Source organism: Triticum urartu, chromosome 3 (assembly GCF_003073215.2).
Source record: "Triticum urartu cultivar G1812 chromosome 3, Tu2.1, whole genome shotgun sequence".
NCBI lineage: Eukaryota > Viridiplantae > Streptophyta > Magnoliopsida > Poales > Poaceae > Triticum > Triticum urartu.
The window spans coordinates 624,879,006-624,900,586 of NC_053024.1; the positions used below are offsets into that span (position 1 = coordinate 624,879,006).

General features: G+C 53.3%; 1 protein-coding gene across 2 annotated transcripts; it reads right to left on the bottom strand.

Annotated features, from left to right (window-relative positions):
- Positions 1 to 16,731: 16,731 nt before the first annotated feature.
- LOC125545434 lies at positions 16,732 to 19,956 on the bottom strand. 2 transcript variants are annotated; one of them, XR_007300032.1, is made up of 4 exons: positions 19,810 to 19,956; positions 19,544 to 19,705; positions 18,008 to 18,500; positions 16,732 to 17,046 (listed from the first exon to the last, which is right to left on the bottom strand). XR_007300032.1 is itself a non-coding variant. In XM_048709367.1 (2 exons), the coding sequence occupies exons 1-2, from the start codon at positions 18,310 to 18,312 to the stop codon at positions 17,043 to 17,045; spliced, it is 309 nt and encodes a 102-aa protein (XP_048565324.1). In that variant the 5' UTR covers positions 18,313 to 18,624; the 3' UTR covers positions 16,732 to 17,042. The 2 variants fall into 2 exon arrangements, 1 of the variants encoding a protein (XP_048565324.1); XM_048709367.1 differs by lacking the exons at positions 19,544 to 19,705; positions 19,810 to 19,956 and having other exon boundaries at positions 18,008 to 18,624.
- Between the last annotated feature and the right edge of the window lie 1,625 nt (positions 19,957 to 21,581).

Sequence of the window (21,581 nt, forward strand, 5' to 3'; positions counted from 1 at the left end):
CTCCAAGGTCGCCCCCACATGATATGCCAAATGAGCGGGCACCGTGACCCGAGTCGGATGTGCACCAAGGACATGCCTCACGAGGAGGTGGCCTACATGGTGAACTACTTCTCGAACAGCAAGCTCCCGGAGGATTGGCGGTTCGGCAAGGAGCCGTACTCTCGCGCCACCCCCCCACCCATAGTGAGTTGCCTTTTTCCTTCTTTCTTTAAATTGTCTTCTTTCTTGCTGAGTTTGTCTTGTCCGACCTGACCAGTCGGCTTTGGTCAGAATCCCCTCCTCCATCCATCAGCCGGCACCGCGGGGCCGGCCTGCGAGTCCCACGCCGACCGGGCGGAGAGCGACGTCGATGGCCCCGATCTGGGGGTGGCGGCTTTGGAAGACGACGCCAAGGGAGAAGGCGGCCCGCGGCTCGGGGCCAGCCAGAGGACTGGCCTGATGATGAGGAGGAGGTCACCCCCCGCCACCGGCCAGGAGTCGGCCATCCTGCTGCGGGCTCTTCTGCCGCGCCGGGCGCTCCAGGCGGCGCGAAGAAATGCAGGGTCGTTCTGACCTTGTTCGGCAGTCGGCTGAAGAAGCCCAAGAGTTCGGCTACGGCGACCAAGCGGGACGAGGCGGCCGCGAAGGCCATCCGCTTCCGCAAGGAAGTAAAGAAGCCGCCACTGGTCTCCGCGTGAGTACTCTATCTTAACGCCTTTATTCCTTCTTTGTGGCTTTTGTCTGAGTCCTAAATTGCTTCCCTCGCTTTAGGGCTCCCCTCACTCTTCAGAGGGTCGTCGCCGCCTCCGTCATGGGGTCGGCGAAGACGTCCGCCACCACTCGGCGGATTGACCCCACCGCCGACCTCCGGGAGGCGACAGAGCGGAACGTGTAGGAGAAGCGCAATGAGGAAGAGGCCGCCCACCTGGAGAAGGTGGAGGCCGAGAAGGCGGCGGCCTCCGCCGAGAAGAAGCTGGCGGAGGCCGAAGCTGTTGTCGCGGCGAGGCGGCAAGCTGGGGAGGACGCGCACCGCCAATCGGCGGTGTTCGTCACCCCGCTGAACTCTGCGCCGCCGCCTCCGGAGTTCACGGGGCAGACTGGGGAAGCCGGCGGTGAGAACCCCATCATGGACAGGGAAGGCCGGGACACCTCCATGCCGGACGTGATCGTTCCGCCGCCACCTCCGCTCCCGTCTAGGAGCGCGCAAGGCAAACAGCTAGCGGACCCGCCGGTGCCACCAACAGAAGACGAGGCCGTGATGAGGCTATTCTTTCAAGTCGGCTCGCCAACGCGCCGCCGTCTTGAGAAGGCGACTTCGGCGCCATGCCCCCTGGAGACCGGCACCGCCAGCTCGGCGATCCCGGACGCCGAAGCGACGAGCGCCGCGCCCATTGGGTGGGTGCGAGGAGGCGGCACGGGCCCGCTGGACCAGGCGCTTCTCGACATCCCGACAAAGCTGCAAGCTGAGGGCGATGCCATCCAGAACTGCAGCAAGGCGTACCTGGCGTCGCGGGCAGCCGTCCGGGTATGCTTTCTCTTTTGTCCTTGTTTTCTTGTTCCTCTCTGTGGGGGCGCGGCAGCGCACCCACTGGGTGTAGTCCCCGAGTTTCGGGCCGGCTGCTAAGCAGTCGGCCCAGAACTCCAATTGGTGAGTTCTGGGTACTAACTTTTGTCTGAAATACATGTCGCAGGACTATCACAACCTCCGTGTCAGTACCTTCAACCGCAACGTTGAAGAGCTGGGCAGGCGGACCGCCGATTTGTCGGAGAGCCGGAGTGAGTCCTTTTTCTTACTTGCGGGGGCGCGCTGGCGCACCCGCGGGCTGTAGTCCCCGAGATTCGGGCCGACTGCTGAGCAGTCGGGCCGGATCTCCCCGGCGACCTTCTTTGTTGATGACTTAAAACCTTCTTTTTTTTTCTCTTCAGAGGCCAAGGCCGCTCTTCAACAGCAGTTGAGAGAAGCCATCTCCGCGTTGTGCGCCAAGGGGGAGGACTGCGGCAAGCTCGCCGCAGAGCGCGATCTGCTGGCCGCACAATTGGCAGAGCAGAAGGAGCTGCTGAAGAAGACGCAGAAGGAGGCGGAAGAAGCGGAGACCGCCCTCCTGGCCAAGTTCGCAAGCGAGCGCTCCTCCTGGTCTGACAAGGAGGCATTGCTGGCCTCCGGGTTCCACAAGATTGAGGACATCATTGATGGTGAGTTTCTTTACTTTTTTTCTTCGAGCTGCCGACTACAGGTCGAGCAGACTCCTGATTTTTGACTTGCTTCTTAATTCTTTTCGTATTGGCAGACTTCTTCCCTGGCCACTCACAGGCCGCCAACCAAGCCATCGAGGCTGACCGTGAAGGGCGGAGGGCGGAAGGCACAGAGATCGCCGCTGACGCCCCCTGAACCCTTGATGAGCAGCTCCTGAGCATCGAGGCTCGCGTTCGGCCGGCTCACCGGATGCTGCGCCGGCTTCAACGTGTCGGCGCCCAGGCGATCGCTTTCCTGTGGCCAGAGATGCAGGCTCCGCGCACCCCCAGTCAGACTGCCGACTGGCTGGAGGACGCGGCTGGCCGTCTTGAGGCCTGGAAAGGTTCCTCGGCCCGGGCTGGAGCGCGCCGAGCCTTGGAATTCGTCAAGGCGTGGTATCCAGAGCTGGACCTAGACCGGCTGGCCACACTCCGGCTAGAGGCCCAACCGGAGCTGGCAGCCGCGGAAGACGCCCTCGTCAAGCACGCCGCCATGATCACCGAGTACACCGACACCAGCATCTTCGTCCCCGAGCGGGCTGAAGACGGCAAGGAGGTACCGCCGGAGTGGTTTGGGATGAACCCAGACTACGGCGAGCACTCGGCGGAGGTGATCGGCTCCAGCATCGAGGAGGAAGGCAAGGCGGAGGACGGAGGCGAGGCGGAGGCACCAGAAGATGGAGCGGACGGCCAGCCTCAGCTGGACCGCGCCTCCAGCAATGAGCCGCATGCGACCGAGCCGACTGCCGCCGGAGGCGATCAAGCCGAGACTGCCCAGCCGGCCGCCCCAACGCCTGACACCGCCATCTCCTCTGAACCTCTGAATCCATCTGCCGCATCTTAGGCTGCCGCCTTATCTTTGTTTTATCTACTTTAGTAGTCTCTGAAGAACTTGTTAATTCGCACAATTCCACCCGCGGGGTGTATTTTGAACTTCTGCTCGAAGTTTCGGCCAGGGTCTATGTTATGTAAATATTTATTCGAATTCTATCTTTTCCTGCTCATTGCTCCTTTGGCCTTTTCCTTTGCCACCTTCCCTTAGTTGTCGTATTGCCAGTCGGACAGCCGCTCTGCGGACTGCTGCTGGATCAAATGCTTGGCTACTTTTGGGAAGGCAAGTACTTAGCCATTTTAGAGTTTTTTTAGCAATTTGAATAGAAGGCGGCGAGCCGACTGCTCAATAGTCGGTTTGCGAAAAAAGGCTAGAAGCCGGCTTAAGCTATGTTTTATGCTTTGAGACCTTAGCCATTTTTCATGCGAACGCCCATTCTACCTTACTCCTGCCCATCGGACAGTCGCTCTGCGAGCTGCGGCTTCTGACAGGAGATAGCTTAGGCTCCACACACTACTTGTCCGGCTGCAGGAAGAATTTCATAGCGCAAGGCGGCAAGTCCCCGAGCCGACTAGTCGAACCCGGTGCCAAGCGGCATAACAAAGAGTAGCATACTCGTAGGCATAATTCTTATCATATAGATAAAAGAGGGCAGTCCCCGAGCTCGTCTCGGGGGGCCCGAAGTCTTGGTACTTTAATACAAAAGGTAGTGTGGTACATATTGCATCAACTGTTAAACCTTCGGAGGAGATTTCCATTCCATGGCCGCTCTGTCTCTTTGCCGGAGTCGTCCCTCTTGCATGCTGGGGGCTTCTGAGCGTCGATCAGGTAGTAGGAGTCGTTGCCCAGCACTTTGCGGATGATGAAGGGGCCTTCCCAAGGCGCCGACAGCTTGTGCTGACTGGCTGTTCGCTGGATCAGTCGGAGCGCAAGGTCGCCCTCTTGGAAAGATCTCGGCCTAACCTTCCCGTTGTAGTATCGGTGCAGGCTCTGCTGGTAGATGCTGGACCGACTGAGTGCCAACAGCTGGCCCTCTTCCAGCAGATCGACGCTGTCTTGACGTGCTTCTTCTGCTTCCTCCTCGGTGTACATGGTGACTCGCGGGGCTCGAACTCTATGTCCGTTGGGATGACGGCTTCAGCACCGTAGACGAGGAAGAAAGGCGTGAAGCCGGTTGACTTGTTTGGAGTCATGTGAGGACTCTAGAGGTCGGCTGGCAACTCATCGAGCCAGCAGCCAGCTGAGCGCTCCAGAGGCTCGACCAGTCGGGGCTTGATGCCGGACAGGATGAGGCCATTTGCTCGCTCCACTTGGCCGTTTGACTGCGGATGGGCAACGGACGCTAAGTCCAGTTGGATGCCCTCTGTCGCGCAGAAACGAGCCAAGGCGCCTTTGGCAAAATTTGTGCCGTTGTCGGTGATGATGCTATGTGCTACACCGTACCGAATTGTGATGTCGGAGATGAAAGTCACGGCAGTCGGACCATTCAGTTTCTTGATTGGCTTCGCTTCTATCCACTCGGTGAACTTGTCCACCGCGACAAGTAAGTGAGTTAGGCCACCTCGTGCCGTCTTGAATGGTCCCACCATGCCCAAACTGCGAAGGGCCAGGCAATGGGGATGGTCTTGAGTGCAGAAGCCGGCTGATGTGGCTTGGAGCGAAACTTCTGGCACCCTTTGCATTTTTGGACCGATTCCTTGCCTCTTCTAAGGCAGTCGGCCAGAAGAAACCGTGTCGAAAAGCTTTCGCGACGAGTGCTCTTGAAGCCGCATGGTGGCCACACTCACCTTGATGGATGTCTTTGAGAATTGCTTGGCCCTGCTCTAGCTCTACGCAGCGCTGGTAGACACCAGTGACGCTGCACCTGACTAGCTCTCTGTTGACTATGGTGTAGGCGGCCGCTTGGCGTTGTACTTGCCGAGCTGATGTCTCATCAGTCGGCAGCTCTTTGTTCACCAAGAATTTGAGGATGGGCTGGGCCCATGAGGGTGCTCCTATTTCTTCAACTGCCAGAACTGCGACTTGGACGAGGGCGGCTGGGCTGGGAGGCGGTGGGCTGGAGCCAGCAATTGCTTGTTGAATTAATGAAGTCCCCGGGCCGACTGGTGCAGCCCTCGAGCCGAGCTCTGGAATCTTCAGGCTGGCTGCCGTAGTCCCAGGGCCGGGTTCTGCAGTCCCTGGGTCGGCTTCGACTGTGGCGGCTTTGGAGCCATCTGCCAAAATCCTCTCGTGCCGTCTGCTGGGGCTCTGCAGTCGGATCCGACTTCTTCGGGGGGAGCTGGCACAAAGATGGAGTCTGATTCTGGTGAAGGCTTGACAGACGGCTTGAGGAGGCGCTGAAGGGCGACGCTGGATGGTATTGCTTGGCGGGTAGAGCCGATTCGTGCCAGGGCATCTTCTTGGTCGTTGTCGTTTCTTGGCACATGGAGGAACTCGCACCCCTCGAAATATCCACTGAGTCGTTGCATGAGGAAACGGTAACTCGCCATGTTTGCATCTTTGGCATGCCAGTCGCCGAATGACTGCTGGACCACTAAGTCCGAGTCACCATAACACAGGATCCGGCGAATGCCAAGTTCTTTGGCAAGCCGGAGCCCGTGAATGAGCGCCTCGTATTCGGCGACGTTGTTGGAGGAGGCGAAGTGGATTTGCAGTGCGTATTTGAGCTTGTCGCCTTTAGGAGAAGTGAGGACAACGCCGGCTCCCAAGCCGGTGCGCATCTTGGAGCCGTCGAAATGCATCCGCCAATGGGTGGAGTTGAGCGCTGGTGGTAGGTACTGGGTCTCGGCCCAGTCGACGAGGAAGTCAGCCAGTGCCTATGACTTGATGGCGGTGCGGGGCTGGTAGTAGATGGTATAGGGAGCCAACTCTATGGCCCATTTGGCCACTCGGCCAGAAGCATCTCAGCTTCCGACGATCTCGGCAAGTGGGGCCATGCAGACCACAGTGATTGGATGCTCTTGAAAGTAAGGTTCAACTTCTTTGCAGCAAAGTGCACGCCATAGCACATCTTCTGGTAGTGGGGGTAGTTCTGCTTGGAGGTCGACAGCACTTCGCTCAGGTAATATACTGCTCTCTGGATAGGTAGTGCCTTGCCTTCCTCCTTGCGTTCCACTACAATGACTGTGCTGACTACCCGGCTGGTGGCGGCAATGTACAGGAGCATGGGCTCCTTAGGAGTTTGAGCCGCCAGAACGGGTGGGGTAGACAACATCTTCTTCAACTGAAGAAAGGCTTCGTCCTCCTTGTGGTTCCACTCGAAAAAAGTGGTCTTGTTCATGAGCTGGTATAAGGGGAGAGCTTTCTCGCCCAGCCGACTGATGAATCGGCTAATGGACGCCAAGCAGCCAGTGAACTTTTGCACGTCCAGCAGTCGGCTGGGTACCTCCATCCTCTCAATGGCCTTGATCATTGCGGGGTTGCACTCTATGCCACGTTCTGAGACCAGGAAACCAAGGAGTTGGCCGGCTGGTACTCCGAAGATGCACTTCTCAGGATTGAGCTTCATCTGGAATCGGCGTAGGTTCTCAAAGGTCTCCTTGAGGTCTTCCAGCAGTGTTCCACGCTTCTCCCTCTTCACCACCACATCATCCACGTAGACGCGGGCGTTTCTGCCGAGTTGCTTGAGGAAGCACTTCTGCATGCAACGCTGAAATGTGGCGCCGGCATTTCTTAAGCCGAACGTCATGGTTAGGTAGCAGAAGGCTCCAAATGGTGTGATGAAGGCGGTCTTCAGTCTGTCAGCCGGGTTTAGCTTGATCTTGTGATATCCTGAATATGCATCCAAGAAACTCAACAACTCGTATCCGGTTGTGGAGTCTATCACCTGATCAATTCTTGGCAAAGCAAACGGGTCCTTGGGGCAAGCCTAGTTGAGGCTTGTGTAGTCAACACACATCGCCACTGCTTGTTCTTCGTCAGTACCAGGACCGGGTTGGCTAGCCAATCTGGAAAGAACATTTCCATAATGAAGCCGGCTGCTAGGAGTCGGGCTATCTCTTCTCCGATAACTCTTCTCTTTTCTTCTGATAAGCGGCGCAAGGGCTGCCTGACTGGCTTTGCATCAGATCGGACATGTAACTTGTGCTCGACGAATTCCGTCGGTACACCTGGCATGTCTTTGGGGGACAATGCGAAGATGTCCCGATTCTCACAGAGGAAATCGACGAGCTCGCCTTCCTATTTGCTGTCGAGGTTTGCGCCTACGACAGCGTACCTCTTTGGGTGCTCCAGATCCAGGGGTATCTTCTTTGTCTCTTTGGCCGGCTTGAACGAACCCTCAGCCTCCGACTCCTTGGGCTTAGGCGACACCTCTAGCTGCTTGCCGGCCATCGCCACCACCTGGTCAAGGAGCCGCTTCACGGCCGTGATCACCAGGGACTCGGCCAACCGACTACTCTCAGCCGCATAGGCAGACGACTTCCGGTAGTCGCCGGCTACGGTCAGAATCCCCTTGGAACTAGGCATCTTCATCTTGAGGTAGGCGTAGTGGGGGACCGCCATGAACTTGGCCAGGGCGGGTCGGCCAAGTAATGCATGGTATGGGCTCTCGAGATCCACCACCTCAAACCAAATTGACTCTCGGCGGAAGTGATCTTTGTCTCCAAAGAGGACGTCAATCAGGATCTTGCCGATTGGTGAGCAGAAAAGGCCAGGAACAATGCCGTGGAACACAGTCTGGCTGTTCTGAAGCTATCTTTGCTTGATTCCTAACTTCTCCATGGAGTACTTGTATAGGATGTTGATGCTGCTGGCTCTGTCTGTTAGAACTCGCGAGAAGCGAGCAGCTCGTCTATCTGTGGCAAAGGTGGCATCCAGGACCAAGGCATAGGAGCCCGGACTTGGCATCACCTCTAGGTGATCAGCTCTTCTCCAGCTGATAGACTTCTCGGACCAGTGCATGTATTCTGGTGTCTCTGACGCTTCTGCATTCACCTCTTGCTGCTGCAGCCGCCTGCCTCGTCGATCATCAGCCACGCTGGTAAATATCACGTAGGCTCCGTGCTCTTCGGGGTACTCGTCTTGTACTGCGCCGACTGGCCTGACAGCCGGCTGCTGGGGTGGAGGCGGAGGCTGCTGCCCAGCAGGCGGGGGAGGCAGGAGGCCGTCTCCTTTGGCGATCCTGGTGAGCCAGTGGCACTTTCGGGTGGTGTGATTCGACGGCTTCGCGCCACTGTGGAACTTGCAAGGACCATCCAGAGTCTGCTCGTATGAGAAAGCCGACAACCAGTTGGGCTTGCCGCCTTTCTATCGCTTGGGTGGAGGCTGCCCATCTGGCTGCTGGTCTTCGATTGTCGCCACCTGCCGGCTGCTGGAAGCCGGCTGTGGGGCCTTGCGCTTGTGGTCGTTCTACTGTTGTCGCCAACTGGCGTCTCCAGCCGGAGTTCTAGGAGCTTGAGGGGCCACTTTGCCAGTCGCACTAACTTGAATCTCCGCCTTCATGGAGGAGTCGGCCGTGGCATACTTGTCTGCTATGATCAGCAGCTCGTCGAGGGTCTCTGGCTCGTCGCAGAGGAGCTTGTGCTTGAGGAGGGTGCCTTCTCTGCACTCGGCGGTGAAGTACTCGATAGCCTGCACCTCGTGGACGCCCTCACAAGAGTTCCGGAGCTCGGACCAACGCGTGACGTAGTCGTGAGTCGACTCGTTGGGGCCTTGCACGCACAAGGAGAGCTAGCGAGGTTTGGGAGGACGCTTGTACGTGCTCGTGAAGTTGCGGACGAACGCATCGGTGAAGTCGACCCAGCTGTTGATGCTGTGGGGCTTCAGGCTATTCAGCCATGTCCGGGCCGTGCCCTGGAGCACGAGCGGAACGTATTTTACGGCAACACACTTGTTGCCGTTCGCTATGCTGACGGCCGTGGAGTAGTCAACCAGCCAGTCCTCCGGCTTCACGGAGCCGATATACTTGGGCGTGTCTCTTGGGAGCGTGAACCCTTTGGGAAACGGCTCGTCTCGAATGCGGGGCCCGAAACAAGGCGGACCCAACTCATCTTCTTCTTCCAGGGCTAGGGATCGGTGAAGTCGGTCAATCCGGTGGCGGGCGTCGTTTTCTCGGACTCCCTCTCGGCGGCCAAGGCGGTCGCCGAGAGTCGGATGGTCAACAGGCAGCGGGGAGACTCGCCTTTCCTTATGACGAGGAGGAGGTGGACAGTCGCCCCGTCATTCCACTGCTCTCGGGCGGCCGTCTTGGTCGCGCTCTATGGTAATGCGAGTCTGACTGTGGCTGATAGCCGGCTCCCACTACTAGGGAAAGGCCTAGCAGCAGCGCGGGTTTTGGGCCTATTAGCAGCGCGGGGGCCGGCGCTACAGCTAACATATAGCAGCAGCGCGGGTGCCACCCGCGCTACTACTACGTTGCCGTTCGCTATGCTGACGGCCGTGGAGTAGTCAACCAGCCAGTCCTCCGGCTTCACGGAGCCGGTATACTTGGGCGTGTCTCTTGGGAGCGTGAACCCTTTGGGAAAGGGCTCGTCTCGAATGCAGGGCCCGAAACAAGGCGGACCCAACTCATCTTCTTCTTCCAGGGCTAGGGATCGGTGAAGTCGGTCGATCCGGTGGCGGGCGTCATTTTCTCCGACTCCCTCTCAGCGGCCAAGGCGGTCGCCGAGAGTCGGATGGTCAACAGGCGGCGGGGAGACTCGCCTTTCCTTGCGACGAGGAGGAGGTGGACAGTCGCCCCGTCGTTCCACTGCTCTCGGGAGGCCATCTTGGTCGCGCTCTATGGTAATGCGAGTCCGACTGTGGCTGATAGCCAGCTCCCACTACTAGGGAAAAGCCTAGCAGCAGCGCGGGTTTTGGGCCTATTAGCAGCGCGGGGGCCGACGCTAAAGCTAACATATAGCAGCAGCGCGGGTGCCACCCGCGCTACTACTACGTTGCCGTTCGCTATGCTGACGGCCGTGGAGTAGTCAACCAGCCAGTCCTCCGGCTTCACGGAGCCGGTATACTTGGGCGTGTCTCTTGGGAGCGTGAACCCTTTGGGAAAGGGCTCGTCTCGAATGCGGGGCCCGAAACAAGGCGGACCCAACTCATCTTCTTCTTCCAGGGCTAGGGATCGGTGAAGTCGGTCGATCCGGTGGCGGGCGTCGTTTTCTCTGACTCGCTCTCGGCGGCCAAGGCGGTCGCCGAGAGTCGGATGGTCAACAGGCGGCGAGGAGACTCGCCTTTCCTTGCGACGAGGAGGAGGTGGACAGTCGCCCTGTCGTTCCACTGCTCTCAGGCGGCCGTCTTGGTCGCGCTCTATGGTAATGCGAGTCCGACTGTGGCTGACAGCCGACTCCCACAACTAGGGAAAAGCCTAGTAGCAGCGCGGGTTTTGGGCCTATTAGCAGCGCGGGGGCCGGCGCTACAGCTAACATATAGCAGCAGCGCGGGTGCCACCCGCGCTACTACTACGTCTGTTAGTAGTAGCGTGGGTAAAAACCCGCGCTACTACTAACCTGCGGAATATTTTTTCGAATTTTTTGCGTGAATTTTCAAATTTCTGAATTATTTTAACCTCTAATCTCTAATCACCCTCATCGCTGCTCAATTTAATCTCTAATCACCCCTCATCATTCCAAATCATCTAACTTCCCGGATGGTCACCCATCCTCTCACTACTCCACCCTGAGCACGCTTAACTTCCGGGTTCTATTCTCCCTCGATTCCAAGTCTGCACTTGTTGTTTTCCTGACAATAGTAAGATGTCAATCCTATTAACCCTCGGGAGTTTAGCTTGAGCATGAAGTCATACATTTCGCTGTTTGAGTTTAAAACTATTGTTCTAAAAAACAATAATTATTTAGTAACACTAATATTTCTTGAATAAGGAGTTTGACCACATTTTGACCAAAGTTTGACCACAGTTTGACCAGATTTGACTAAAATTCCAAAAAACTAAAATAATTATTTAGTAACACTAATATTCTTGAATAATTATTTAGTAACACTAATACTTCTTGAATAAGTAGTTTGACCACAGTTTGACCAGATTTGACCAAAATAAAAAAAACTGAAATTTGAGCATAACTTTTTTTCCTTTTAGAATTTGAGGATTCTAAACATTTGCAAACAGGCCGTAGGCAGTCTCCATCGTATGAGGATTTTCGTGCTAAACATTTTGATATATTATACGTTTTTTTCTAACATCGTATGCAAAAGTTATAGCCATTTTACATTTTCCCTACACTTTTTGCAAAACATGTCCAAATTTAAGTTTTTAAATTTTCCTAACTAGTAGATGTAGTAACATAACTACATGTCGAAGGATTTTAATTTTTGAAGTTTTTATCATTTTCTTTTGCTTTTTACAAAACCGAAAAGGCGATCCACGGAGGGGCACGGTTGAGACCTCTTAGTAGTAGCGAGGGGTAAAAACTTAGTAGTAGCGCGGGTTTATAACCCTCGCTACTACTATGGCATGGCCCAGGGGTACGGTAGAGACCGCTTAGTAGTAGCGATGGGTAAAAACCAGCGCTACTGCTATCAACTTAGTAGTAGCAAGGGTTAAAAACCCGCGCTACTACTATGGCATGTCCCAGGGGGCACGGTAGAGACCGCTTAGTAGTAGCGAGGGTAAAAAACCAGCACTACTGCTATCAACTTAGTAGTAGCAAGGGTTAAAAACCCGTGCTACTGCTACTTAGCAGTAGTGCCTGATTTTAAAGCGCGCTGCTGGTAAGATTCTATGTATAGGCTTTTCCCTAGTAGTGTCCTTGTCCTTCCTTGCTCGGGCGCCGCTAGTCGGCGTTCGAGACGTCGCGCCTTGATCTCGGCGTGGAGGCGGGTCGTCGTTTTGTCGCTGCGGCGCCTTTGTGCGGCAGCCGGCCTCATTCTGCGCGGCAGCCGCGTCGAGGAGCCGCTGGACTCGCTCCGTCATCAGGCGGCGCTCTTCACCCTCGAAGTTGTCCAGCTCGTCTGCCCGCGACTGGGCGGCTCGAATATTCTCTGCAGGCGTGGCGTACACAGGGCGATTTTCCCCGAACAGGTTGGCGATGGCCACGCTGCGCTGCTGGACCGCACCTAGGCGGCTGGGCCCAATTGGGGCTGGCGACCCACCCACAGCATGATCCATCTCACGCTGGTAGGCTTCTGACAAGCATCTCATGCTAGCAAGCTTCTTCGCGCCTTCGACGAGCTGAAGGCGGCGCGCCTCCAACGTTTCCGCGTCAGCGTCTTCCGGAATGGGCGCAGTCAGGTCTTGCAATGCCGCGCCAAGTGGGTCATGCGCTCCTCCGCCGGGATGCTCGTCATGACTGATGACGAGCACCTTTCTGACAGTGCTTCCGTCGCTCTCCGCGCGAGGGAGCGGCTCGTCGTAGACCACCACGTTGGTGGGGAACGCGTCGAGCGATGCGGTGTCGGAGTCGACCAGCATTGGGTCGGTGGAGCCTACAGACTACAAGTCCACGGCAGGTTCGCCGGTGACGTGGAGTTGGTCAAGGAGGCCCGCGAGGAGGCTCTTGGGGCCGCCCGTGCCTGCGTCGGATGCAGGCTCGTCGGAGGAGTCGGCCGGGCTAGCTGCGCTCGCCAGGGAGGAAAAGGGTTCCCGTCCAGAACAGGTCTCCGAACGACGGTGCGCCAGGCCCCACAGTGGGTGCCAAATGTCGGGGGTTGGGTGCAACATATGCCAAGGGATGGCTTATCATGGTGGGGGTGAGTAGAACGTCGCCGGTGCCTGGAAACGGGATAAGCGAAGGCATGCACGCCGGCGAATCTTACCCAGCTTCGGGGCTCTCCGGGGAGATAATACCCCTACTGCTGCTCTGCGGGGTCTGCGCATGATCACTATGGAAAAGTGTGTACACGGTTGCTCCTTGAGCTGTTCCCTGGAGGTAGGAGAAGGCTAGGCTAGCTTTCTCCTTCCTATATGATATGGTCTAGTGCTAATTGATTCGAACCCTTTGCATGGGTGCCCTGGGGGTTTATATAGGCCTACCCCCCAGGGGTACAACAGTAATCCGGCCGGGCGCGGGCCCAGCTGTCATTTTCTTTGGCCTCCGTCTTCTCCGCCGACTGCTGGGGCCCGCCAACTGGCGGGCCCTGCCGACTGGTCCGGTACGGCGCCGACAGGCCGTGTCCGCCACTGGCGGGTCTTGCCGGCTGCTGATTACTGTAGCCGTGCTTCTAATGACGCGGGCTTGGCCATGGGGTCGTGGCAACAGCCCCGCCGCCTGGCAAGCGATCACTATTGGAGGGGCTGGCCGACTCTCGGGGGCCGACTCCCAATGGGTCCGACTGGTGACGCTCTTGCCGTCTTCTGGACTCCCACTAACTGGTGGGGCCCGCCGCCCTGGGGTCGTATAGACAAGCCGTCGTGGGTGCAGGATTCTGCCCACTGGTGCTGATGTCAGGGCCGACATGGCAACAGTGCCGCGCGGGGCGGAGATCTCCGTAGGTACGGCGTACTGTGGCCATGCCTGCCTCTGCAAAGGGGTGGGAGTGGGCTTTACTGTAGCCACTCCCTGTCCCGTCCCTCCTGATGAGGGCATGGGGTTTGTTGGAGCCGCAGGCCGACTCCCCAAGGCCAGCTTCTCTGGAAGTCGTAAGTCAGGAGTCGGCTCATCCTGAAGTCATCCCCGGGACTCGGCCGCGAGTGGGCAGTCGGTTGCCTTGCCGCCGACTTCTCAGAAGGCGGCTCTTCATCCTGGGGTCTTGAGGGGCGCAGCCTGCCCCGATGTCTTGAAAGGTTCAGGGGCTCGGGTTAGCCTACCGTGGCCCATTACTCTAACACAGATACCTAGACTCAGCGAAGGAGAAGTTCAGCGGGATGAAGTCTCACGACTGTCACATGCTGATGACATAGATACTTCCAGTTGCAATCCGTGGGATCATCGACGCGCACATCCGTGAAATGCTATTTGTCCTATGCAACTTTTTCGACATCATCTCTCGGAAGTCGGTTGGCATGAGGCAACTCAGAAGGCTACAGGAAGAGATCATGGTGACACTATGCGAGCTTGAGATGTACTTCCCGCCCGCATTCTTCGATGTTATGGTGCATCTGCTTGTCCGTATCGTGGAGGATATCATCCAACTCGGGCCAACGTTCCTGCACAACATGACGCCGTTCGATAGGATGAATGGTGTCATCAAAGGATACGTTTGCAACATGTCACGTCCAGAGGGAAGCATAGCCAGGGGCTTTCTGACCGAAGAGTGCATCTCCTACTGCACGAATTATCTAGGCATCGAAAACCCCGTTGGTCTTCCCGTCAACAGGCACCTTGGCAGGCTCGCTGGATGGGGTCACGACGATGGTCGCTGCGAAATGCATGTCGACTTCGAGGGTCGACTCGCCGAGTTTGAAAGAGCAAACCTAGTCACTCTACAACAGATAGACGTGGTCGATCCTTGGGTGGTAGAGCACAAAACCTTTATTGAGAAGACGTACAATGACTGAGGCCAACAGAGGACGAACGGAGATATAATCAAAGAGCACAACTCATGTTTCACGCGTTGGTTCATGGAGAAGCTTCTGTCGTACCCTTTACATGAGGATTCTTCCGCGGAAGAAAAACTCATATTCGCCTTGTCACAGGGCGCTGAGCACAACCTGATGACCTATGAGGCGTACGATATCAATGGCTACACATTCTACACCGAGGACAAGGACATGAAGAGCGATGGTTATCAGAACTCCGGGGTAACGATGGAATCCTACACCGATAACGACAAGGACATATACTACGGAAGGATCGAGGAGATCTGGGAGCTGAGGTATGCTGGAGAGAAGGTCCCAATGTTCCGTGTCATATGGGCCAAGAGCGTCCTAAAAGAAGACCGGTATTTCACCACCATGGTTATACCCGAAGCCAAATCCAAGACCGCGGGCGCAAACGTCACCGTGAAAAATGAGCCATGGGTACTGGCTTCCCAAGATGACCAATGCTTCTTCATTACCGACCCGTCAAAGCCCAGTCGTGTTGTCGTGAGGAGAGGCAAAAGGAAGATCATCGGAATGGATGGAGTCACGAATGAGCAAGACTTCAACAAGTACGGCGACCCGAAGATGGAACATGACGATGACAATGAAGTTCCATACACCACAAGAAGAAGCAGGACCACCCTACCTAAAGGATGTCCGTTCAACAGAAGAACTCCATTTGCGAAAAAGAAGGGCAAGAAGATTGTGAAAGGATAGCTAGCTAAGATCGATTGTATTTAAATCGTAGTCTTCATTTGTCGATTGTATTTCGACATTTTGAAATGATATTTCTTCTGTTCTTGTCCTCATGAATATTTATTTATGTGTTTATTCTGGTATTGAATTTCTAACCCACAAAAAGTATTGAATTTGTTAGTATTTTTTGATCTCATGAATATTCTTCCCCCCTAGGTGGTGCGCCATTGCTATTCTTCCCCCCTCTATCTCTTTTCCCCCCCCCCCCCCCCCCGCGCCAGATCCCCCTCCATCTCGATCCTCATCCCTCGCCAGATCACCCTCGCCGCCACCGACCCCCCGCACCCTCCCCCACTCCACCGACGCCGACGACCCCCCGCACCCTCCCCGCTCCAACCTAGGTTAGGCTAGGTCGCGTCGCGCCCTAACCCCATTCGCCGTAGCCGCCCCACCCCACCCCACCGGCAGCTGCACCACGTTCCACCGCTATGATGAGGAAACCAGAGCCCGGAGGTGGAGACTTCAGCGGGGTTACTCGCAGTTCATTGATGGCTGACAACGAACGCCGACGCGACACGACAAGGCCGGCCCACAACCACGACCATGACCGGCGTCCTCCTCCTTCTACGGTCTGCATCTCCGAGAGTGCGACACCAACCACTGCCTCGTCAACGAATGTAAATGCTCCGTCCCTTCGTCCCTCCTCTACTCCTCTGCTTTAGATAGTGTAATAATTTTTACCAATGAAAAATAGTTAAAAAAGGTTACTAATGGCGCACCAGGAGAGGGTGCGCCATTGTTATCAATAAAAAATAATAATAAAGTTAGTACACCAGGAGAGGGTGCGCCAATATTATCAATAAAAAGTTACTTATGGCGCACACCTTGGTGGTGTGCCATTGCTATGGATGTACTTATGGCGCACCCCTTGGAGGTGCGCCATTGCTATGCCTTTCCCCCTTGCCCCCCATGCCAGATCAAATCACTAGCCCCCTCGCCCCCTGCGCCAGATCCCTTTCCCCCTCGCCGCCACTACAAGAAATATGTCAACTTGTGACCCTCACTATTGGTCGCTGAAAGGTCATAGTTTTTCATTTGCGACATTCTTGTGACAAAAAACAGAAGGTCAAAAGCTGGCGGTCGTAAATTGAAATTATTGACCTTCTTCGGGATAAGGTCGTAGACGTTTACGACCAAAACAAAAGGTCGTGGAACCCATGACCTTTTGTTTTGGTCACTGGCTGTCTGCCCAGGCCACGTCGGATCCGACGTGGCAAAATTGCGATCAATTGAAAAGGTCGTTGATAAGATTCAGCCCGGTCCAGTTTGGTGTTTTAGATGGGCCGAGCCCATTAATTCAGCCTTTTTACTTTATATTTTTTCTGTTTATTTTCTCTAGCTACATGGGCCTGGCCCAATCATTTGGCCTTTTTATTTTCAAGAAATTGCGGTCCATTTCTTTTTAATTTCCTGCTTTTTGTCAGCTCCAGTAATGGGTCCCAATTATCATATTTTCCTCGCAGTGGTTCCAAATCACTTTTCACATATTATTAATAAGCAGTATATATCAAACAGAAAGAAGAGAGAAGCGTATGAAAATCTTCAAATAACAACCAAAATAGGTTTATTACAATATATTCTGTACAGAACAGAACATGTGAAACTCCATACACTCGTTCACATCACAACAACCAGATTAACTATCAAATATTGCATGCTCAGGAACTTCAAACTTCACGTAGATAACCATACAATATTCCACACAATCACAAATATTGCGATCGACAAAAAAATGCTCTGCTAGTGTAATGCTAGCTACTCTTGGATACCACGAAACATGCTCTTCGACATAGGAAGAAGCCATCAACGGAGTTCTACCAACAACACAAGATCCATTCACCTACAAGAACAGAATGGAATATCAAGTACCGAATCGTTCAAGTAGATTACAACCAACATATATATGTAGAAGTACATCAGGAAATATGATAGAAAAACCGGACAATAGATACACGTATACAGCCCAACAAATGGGTGATGACGACAAGATAAAAATATAGAATATGAAATTTATGAGATTACATATTTTCCAACAAATGGGTGATGGCAACAGATACACTTATCGAGAAAATATATATTTAACGAAATTTCACATGAGAAAGTAGTTTCTGCTTCAAGTTTAAAAACTCAACCATTCATCATTAATAGTAGCAATTCAAACTAGAACTTAAATTCTCTAGTAAGATATACAATACAACATTGTTCTTTCAAAAAATTGAAAAGTTGCAAGTAACATCTTAATAGACATCAAACTCACTAGGCAGATTAAATTACAACAATACACTAGTGCAGAATGAATCAGTGATGTTATTATAGGTGCTGAATTCACAACGTGGGCACGGCATTTGCAAATTTGCAGCAACCAAAGGTTGTGCACCAAGTAAAAGTAATTCCCAGCAAAGGTTATTCACAAGCGAGCAAAGCAAAGCATACGGGTACAACGGTATGATGCAGCAGACATACATAGACACATAACAGGATTATACGCCACTTGACTCGCCGATCCATTACCAACAGTATAGTTAGTTTACCCTTTACTTTACTGTCAGGTCATTTCATTTCAATGCAACTCTTGGTTGCAGATGTATTATTATTGCTCTAGTACGTACTAATCAGCAGCAGCAGCAGCAATAGTACTAGATAGTAGTGTCAACCAATAAGCATCAGAACCAACCAACATATATTTATTCCTCGTGACTTATTAGCAGAAAACAGAGTGAGTTTTTCTGTGTGTATCTGCAATACAGTTTCGGTCTAATATAGATCTAGTCTACGAAAAACAGGGGTAGGGAAGTTGCAACCTGGGTGTGGCTGTGGTCGCCGAATTCAGGTATAGGGCCGCTGAGGTGGAGGTGGTCCTCCTGAATCTGCAGTTTGTCGGCGACGAAGACAAAGCGGAAGGCGAGGAGGGGTTGTGTGCCGGTATTCCCATTCCCATCTTGACGCGGGAAGGAGCAGGTCTTCTACCACCACGCTTGAGCCTGATCCTGAGCCTGAGCAGCATTGCAACTTTTGCAAGGGACGACTCCGCCGGAAGCAGGAGCAGCCACCGGCACCGTGGCGGCAGGAGCAGGTAGTGAAGCAGAATTGCCAGCAGCAGTGGCATCTGAGCCTGCAGTTGCAGTCGCGTCAGGAAGAGAGCAAATCACCGTGGTGGTTTGCTGCACTTCATCCCCTCCTCCTCCTCCTTCCAGCTGCAAATCATCCCCTCCTCCTCGCCCCCAATTTTGCTTTGTCTACGCTTCTCCAGCATTTTTCATAGGGATTGGGACTTCAGGGGCCTTGCCTTTCCCTCTACAAATCCACAAGATTCGCCAAAAACATCAAAAGGGGCAGCAAAATTAGGTCATATAGGACTTCAGCTAGTACAGATTACACACAACTATGTATCATAAGTACACTAGAGCTAGCAAGGAATAATATTTTTTAGAAAACTGTAAAACCAGAAGATAGGTACAGTAAGTCGTGATAAAACAGAACTGTAATTACATAAAATGGGTGCTTTGATCTTGCTTATGTGGATATAGAGTACAACTAGTGTAGATTACAAGCTACTTAGTACATATCAGACTTACACTAACTTTAAATTTTCAGAAAACTGCAAAGACATGAGTAGAAGAACTGTAATTACATGAAAATGGTGCTCTGATCTAGAAGATCAGAGAACATAGGCTAGATAAACAGCAGAGGCTGATATCTCAGTACTCTAATCATTACCAATTACTGACTTACAGTCCTCAAAAACCAAATTTACACTGCACTATATTGGCAACAAAACAAACCGACTACCGCATACAGTAAATACTGGCATACATGGACAGAGTAAATGGACTGTAAAAAAAGGTTCAATAACAGTAAATTGTGAAAAAATATCTTTAATACTAAGGGAAATAAACTTAAAACAGCGATCAACAGTAGCATGTAACTACTCCCCGCGTTCCTAAATATATGTAACTACTCCCACCATTCCTAAATAAAGGCGAGTTCTAATATTAGTAGTCAAAGCACTCATACTAACATCACAAACATGCATCATATAGTAATTCAACATTGTATCTTGCAAGTCAACAGTTATCACGGAGGACAAAATAGCATAAGATGAATGATGGCACACAATTTCTAATCTCACATAGATAAAATTCACTCCCATAGTAGCAGTACATCTCACTTGGATATATCTAACAAATCCAGTTGGTTGTCATAAGCAAATCCACGCGCTAAGCACTCAATCAGACAGAAAACTTGGGTGCTTTCTTCTAGTACACAAGCTCAGGTAGTGCAACATGTCTAGCAGAACAATAGCAGCAAAATGTCAGCAGCAAGCACTAAGGCCGGACCATTGAGATGGTGATTCCTGTGGCTTTCTCCTCCACATGTCAGCAGCAAGCACCAAGGTTGGTCTCATCAAATGCCATCGCCTTGGCGCTCCCGGCCTGCACCAGTACCTACCACAACACCCACTCAGAATTCCAATAACCTCATTTCCAGTTGGCTTTGCACTGAGGAATAAAAGCACACAAAAGAGTTAGTTAGATATGCATGCTGCAAGGATCTTCCCCAAATTTTATACTGCATAAACCAAGATATATAAGATGGTTGTTACCTGAGAGTTCTTGCAAAAGTACCCCATCTGGAGCACACATTTGTAGCAACATATGTTGATTGGACGTTGGCCGTCAGCTGGTATGTAAACAATCGATGGTCAAAAAGTCACATTCAATAGTCAGAAAGTCAAATCATTGACAATATTAAGCACTAAAACATTTTGGTTTCCTAGTGGGCGGATCAATTCTCTGCACAAACAACAAAAGGGAACACATTCCAAACAGAAGAAAGATGCATATTAGTCAAAAAAAATACATGACTGACCCCTGTTAACCCCGCTCATTTGCATGAAAAGTTGTTCAAAGTCAACGATCGTTTGCTAACCAATAACATGGCATATGATCATGGTACACACAATCATTCGTAGAAGTCCATACTTGCAGTACAGAACAAATTCATAGTCACCTCTGCAGCAATACAGACACATAGTGATCCTGGACACTAGCAATTAAGAACATGTTTTTTTTCAGAGAGGCAATAAGGCATACTACAAGGAGATGAGAAATCAAAAAGGAAACATGCTAATACAGAAACCTGTCCTAGTCACTGACCATTTGGGTTAATATAGACCATGGCATATGATCTAAGAACTAACAAACAACAGTCCATACTTGCATGTATATAGAACAAATTCAGAGTCACCAACAATACAGAGACACAGTCACTGCTGGGCAGTAGCAGTAAAGGACATGCTTTTTTCGGAGGGTGAATCACATCATTGACAATAGTCAATATTGAGCTTGTGTAAGGTAAACAATCAATATTCAGAAATTTTACATGATTGGCAATATTAAGGCCAAAAACTTTTTAGTGGCTTAGTGAGCAGACGTATGCACAGAATTGGGGACATTTTTCAAACTGAAGAAAACACACATATCATTCAGTAGCCAGTACCAAACTACCAATCCATGTAAGTGCATAAATAATACTACCAAACTACCAATCTCTGTAGCGGATCTGGGCAGAAAGGGTAGGGAAGGGGGCACTCACGTGCGGATGAATGTGGCCATGGACCTCGCCCGGAGGCCCGCGGACGGCGGCGATGGCTGGGGGCACGTCGGCGAGTATGGCGGTGCAGTAGATCACGGCGACGCGGAGGGCAGGGTAGGCGAGGACGTGACGGGAGCTGCCCCGGAGCACTGCGGCCAGTCGAGGTTCAGAGGAGCAGCCGCGGAGCACAGCGGCCAATCGAGGTCGAGGACGCGGATCAATTCGACGGCGGCGGTGTGGATCTGGGGCTCTACCGAACTCCTTGTCGGCCTTCCCTCCCTTCGTTTTGTTCCCTCGCTTCCATTCCCTTGGGAGAGGAAGGAGAAGGTGGGGGCTGCGGTGACCCGGCACCACCTCGCCGACAATCTAACCGTTCCATTCCCTTGGGTCGTCGACGGTCGTGTGACAACGGATCAAGGTGGGAGGGAGATGGTTTGGGTTGGGGCAGCGGCGGTTGTGGGGAAGGAGGGGGCGGCGACGGGGGGGGGGGGGGGGGGGGGGGGGGGGGGGGGGGGGGGGGGGGGGGGGGGGGGGGGGGGGGGGGCGTCATCGTCGATCTAGATCAGGAAGAGAGGGAGAGAGAGGCGGCGGCGGGTGTGTTCTGGGGGTGGGTGAGGAGGTGCGGATCCAGCGACGTGGGGGCGGTGAGGTCGGGGCGGTGGGTGAGGAGGAAGGGTTGCCGCGCGGGAGAGGACTGGATCGGGAGGGGGCGGCGGCAGTGCCGAGATGGGAGGAGGGGTGCGACAGGGGGGGGTCGATCTGAGCTAGGGTTTGGGCTAC

Excerpts from the sequence above, each read along its gene's own strand:
- LOC125545434 (XM_048709367.1), bottom strand. The coding sequence starts at position 18,312 with ATGCCACTGCTGCTGGCAATTCTGCTTCACTACCTGCTCCTGCCGCCA.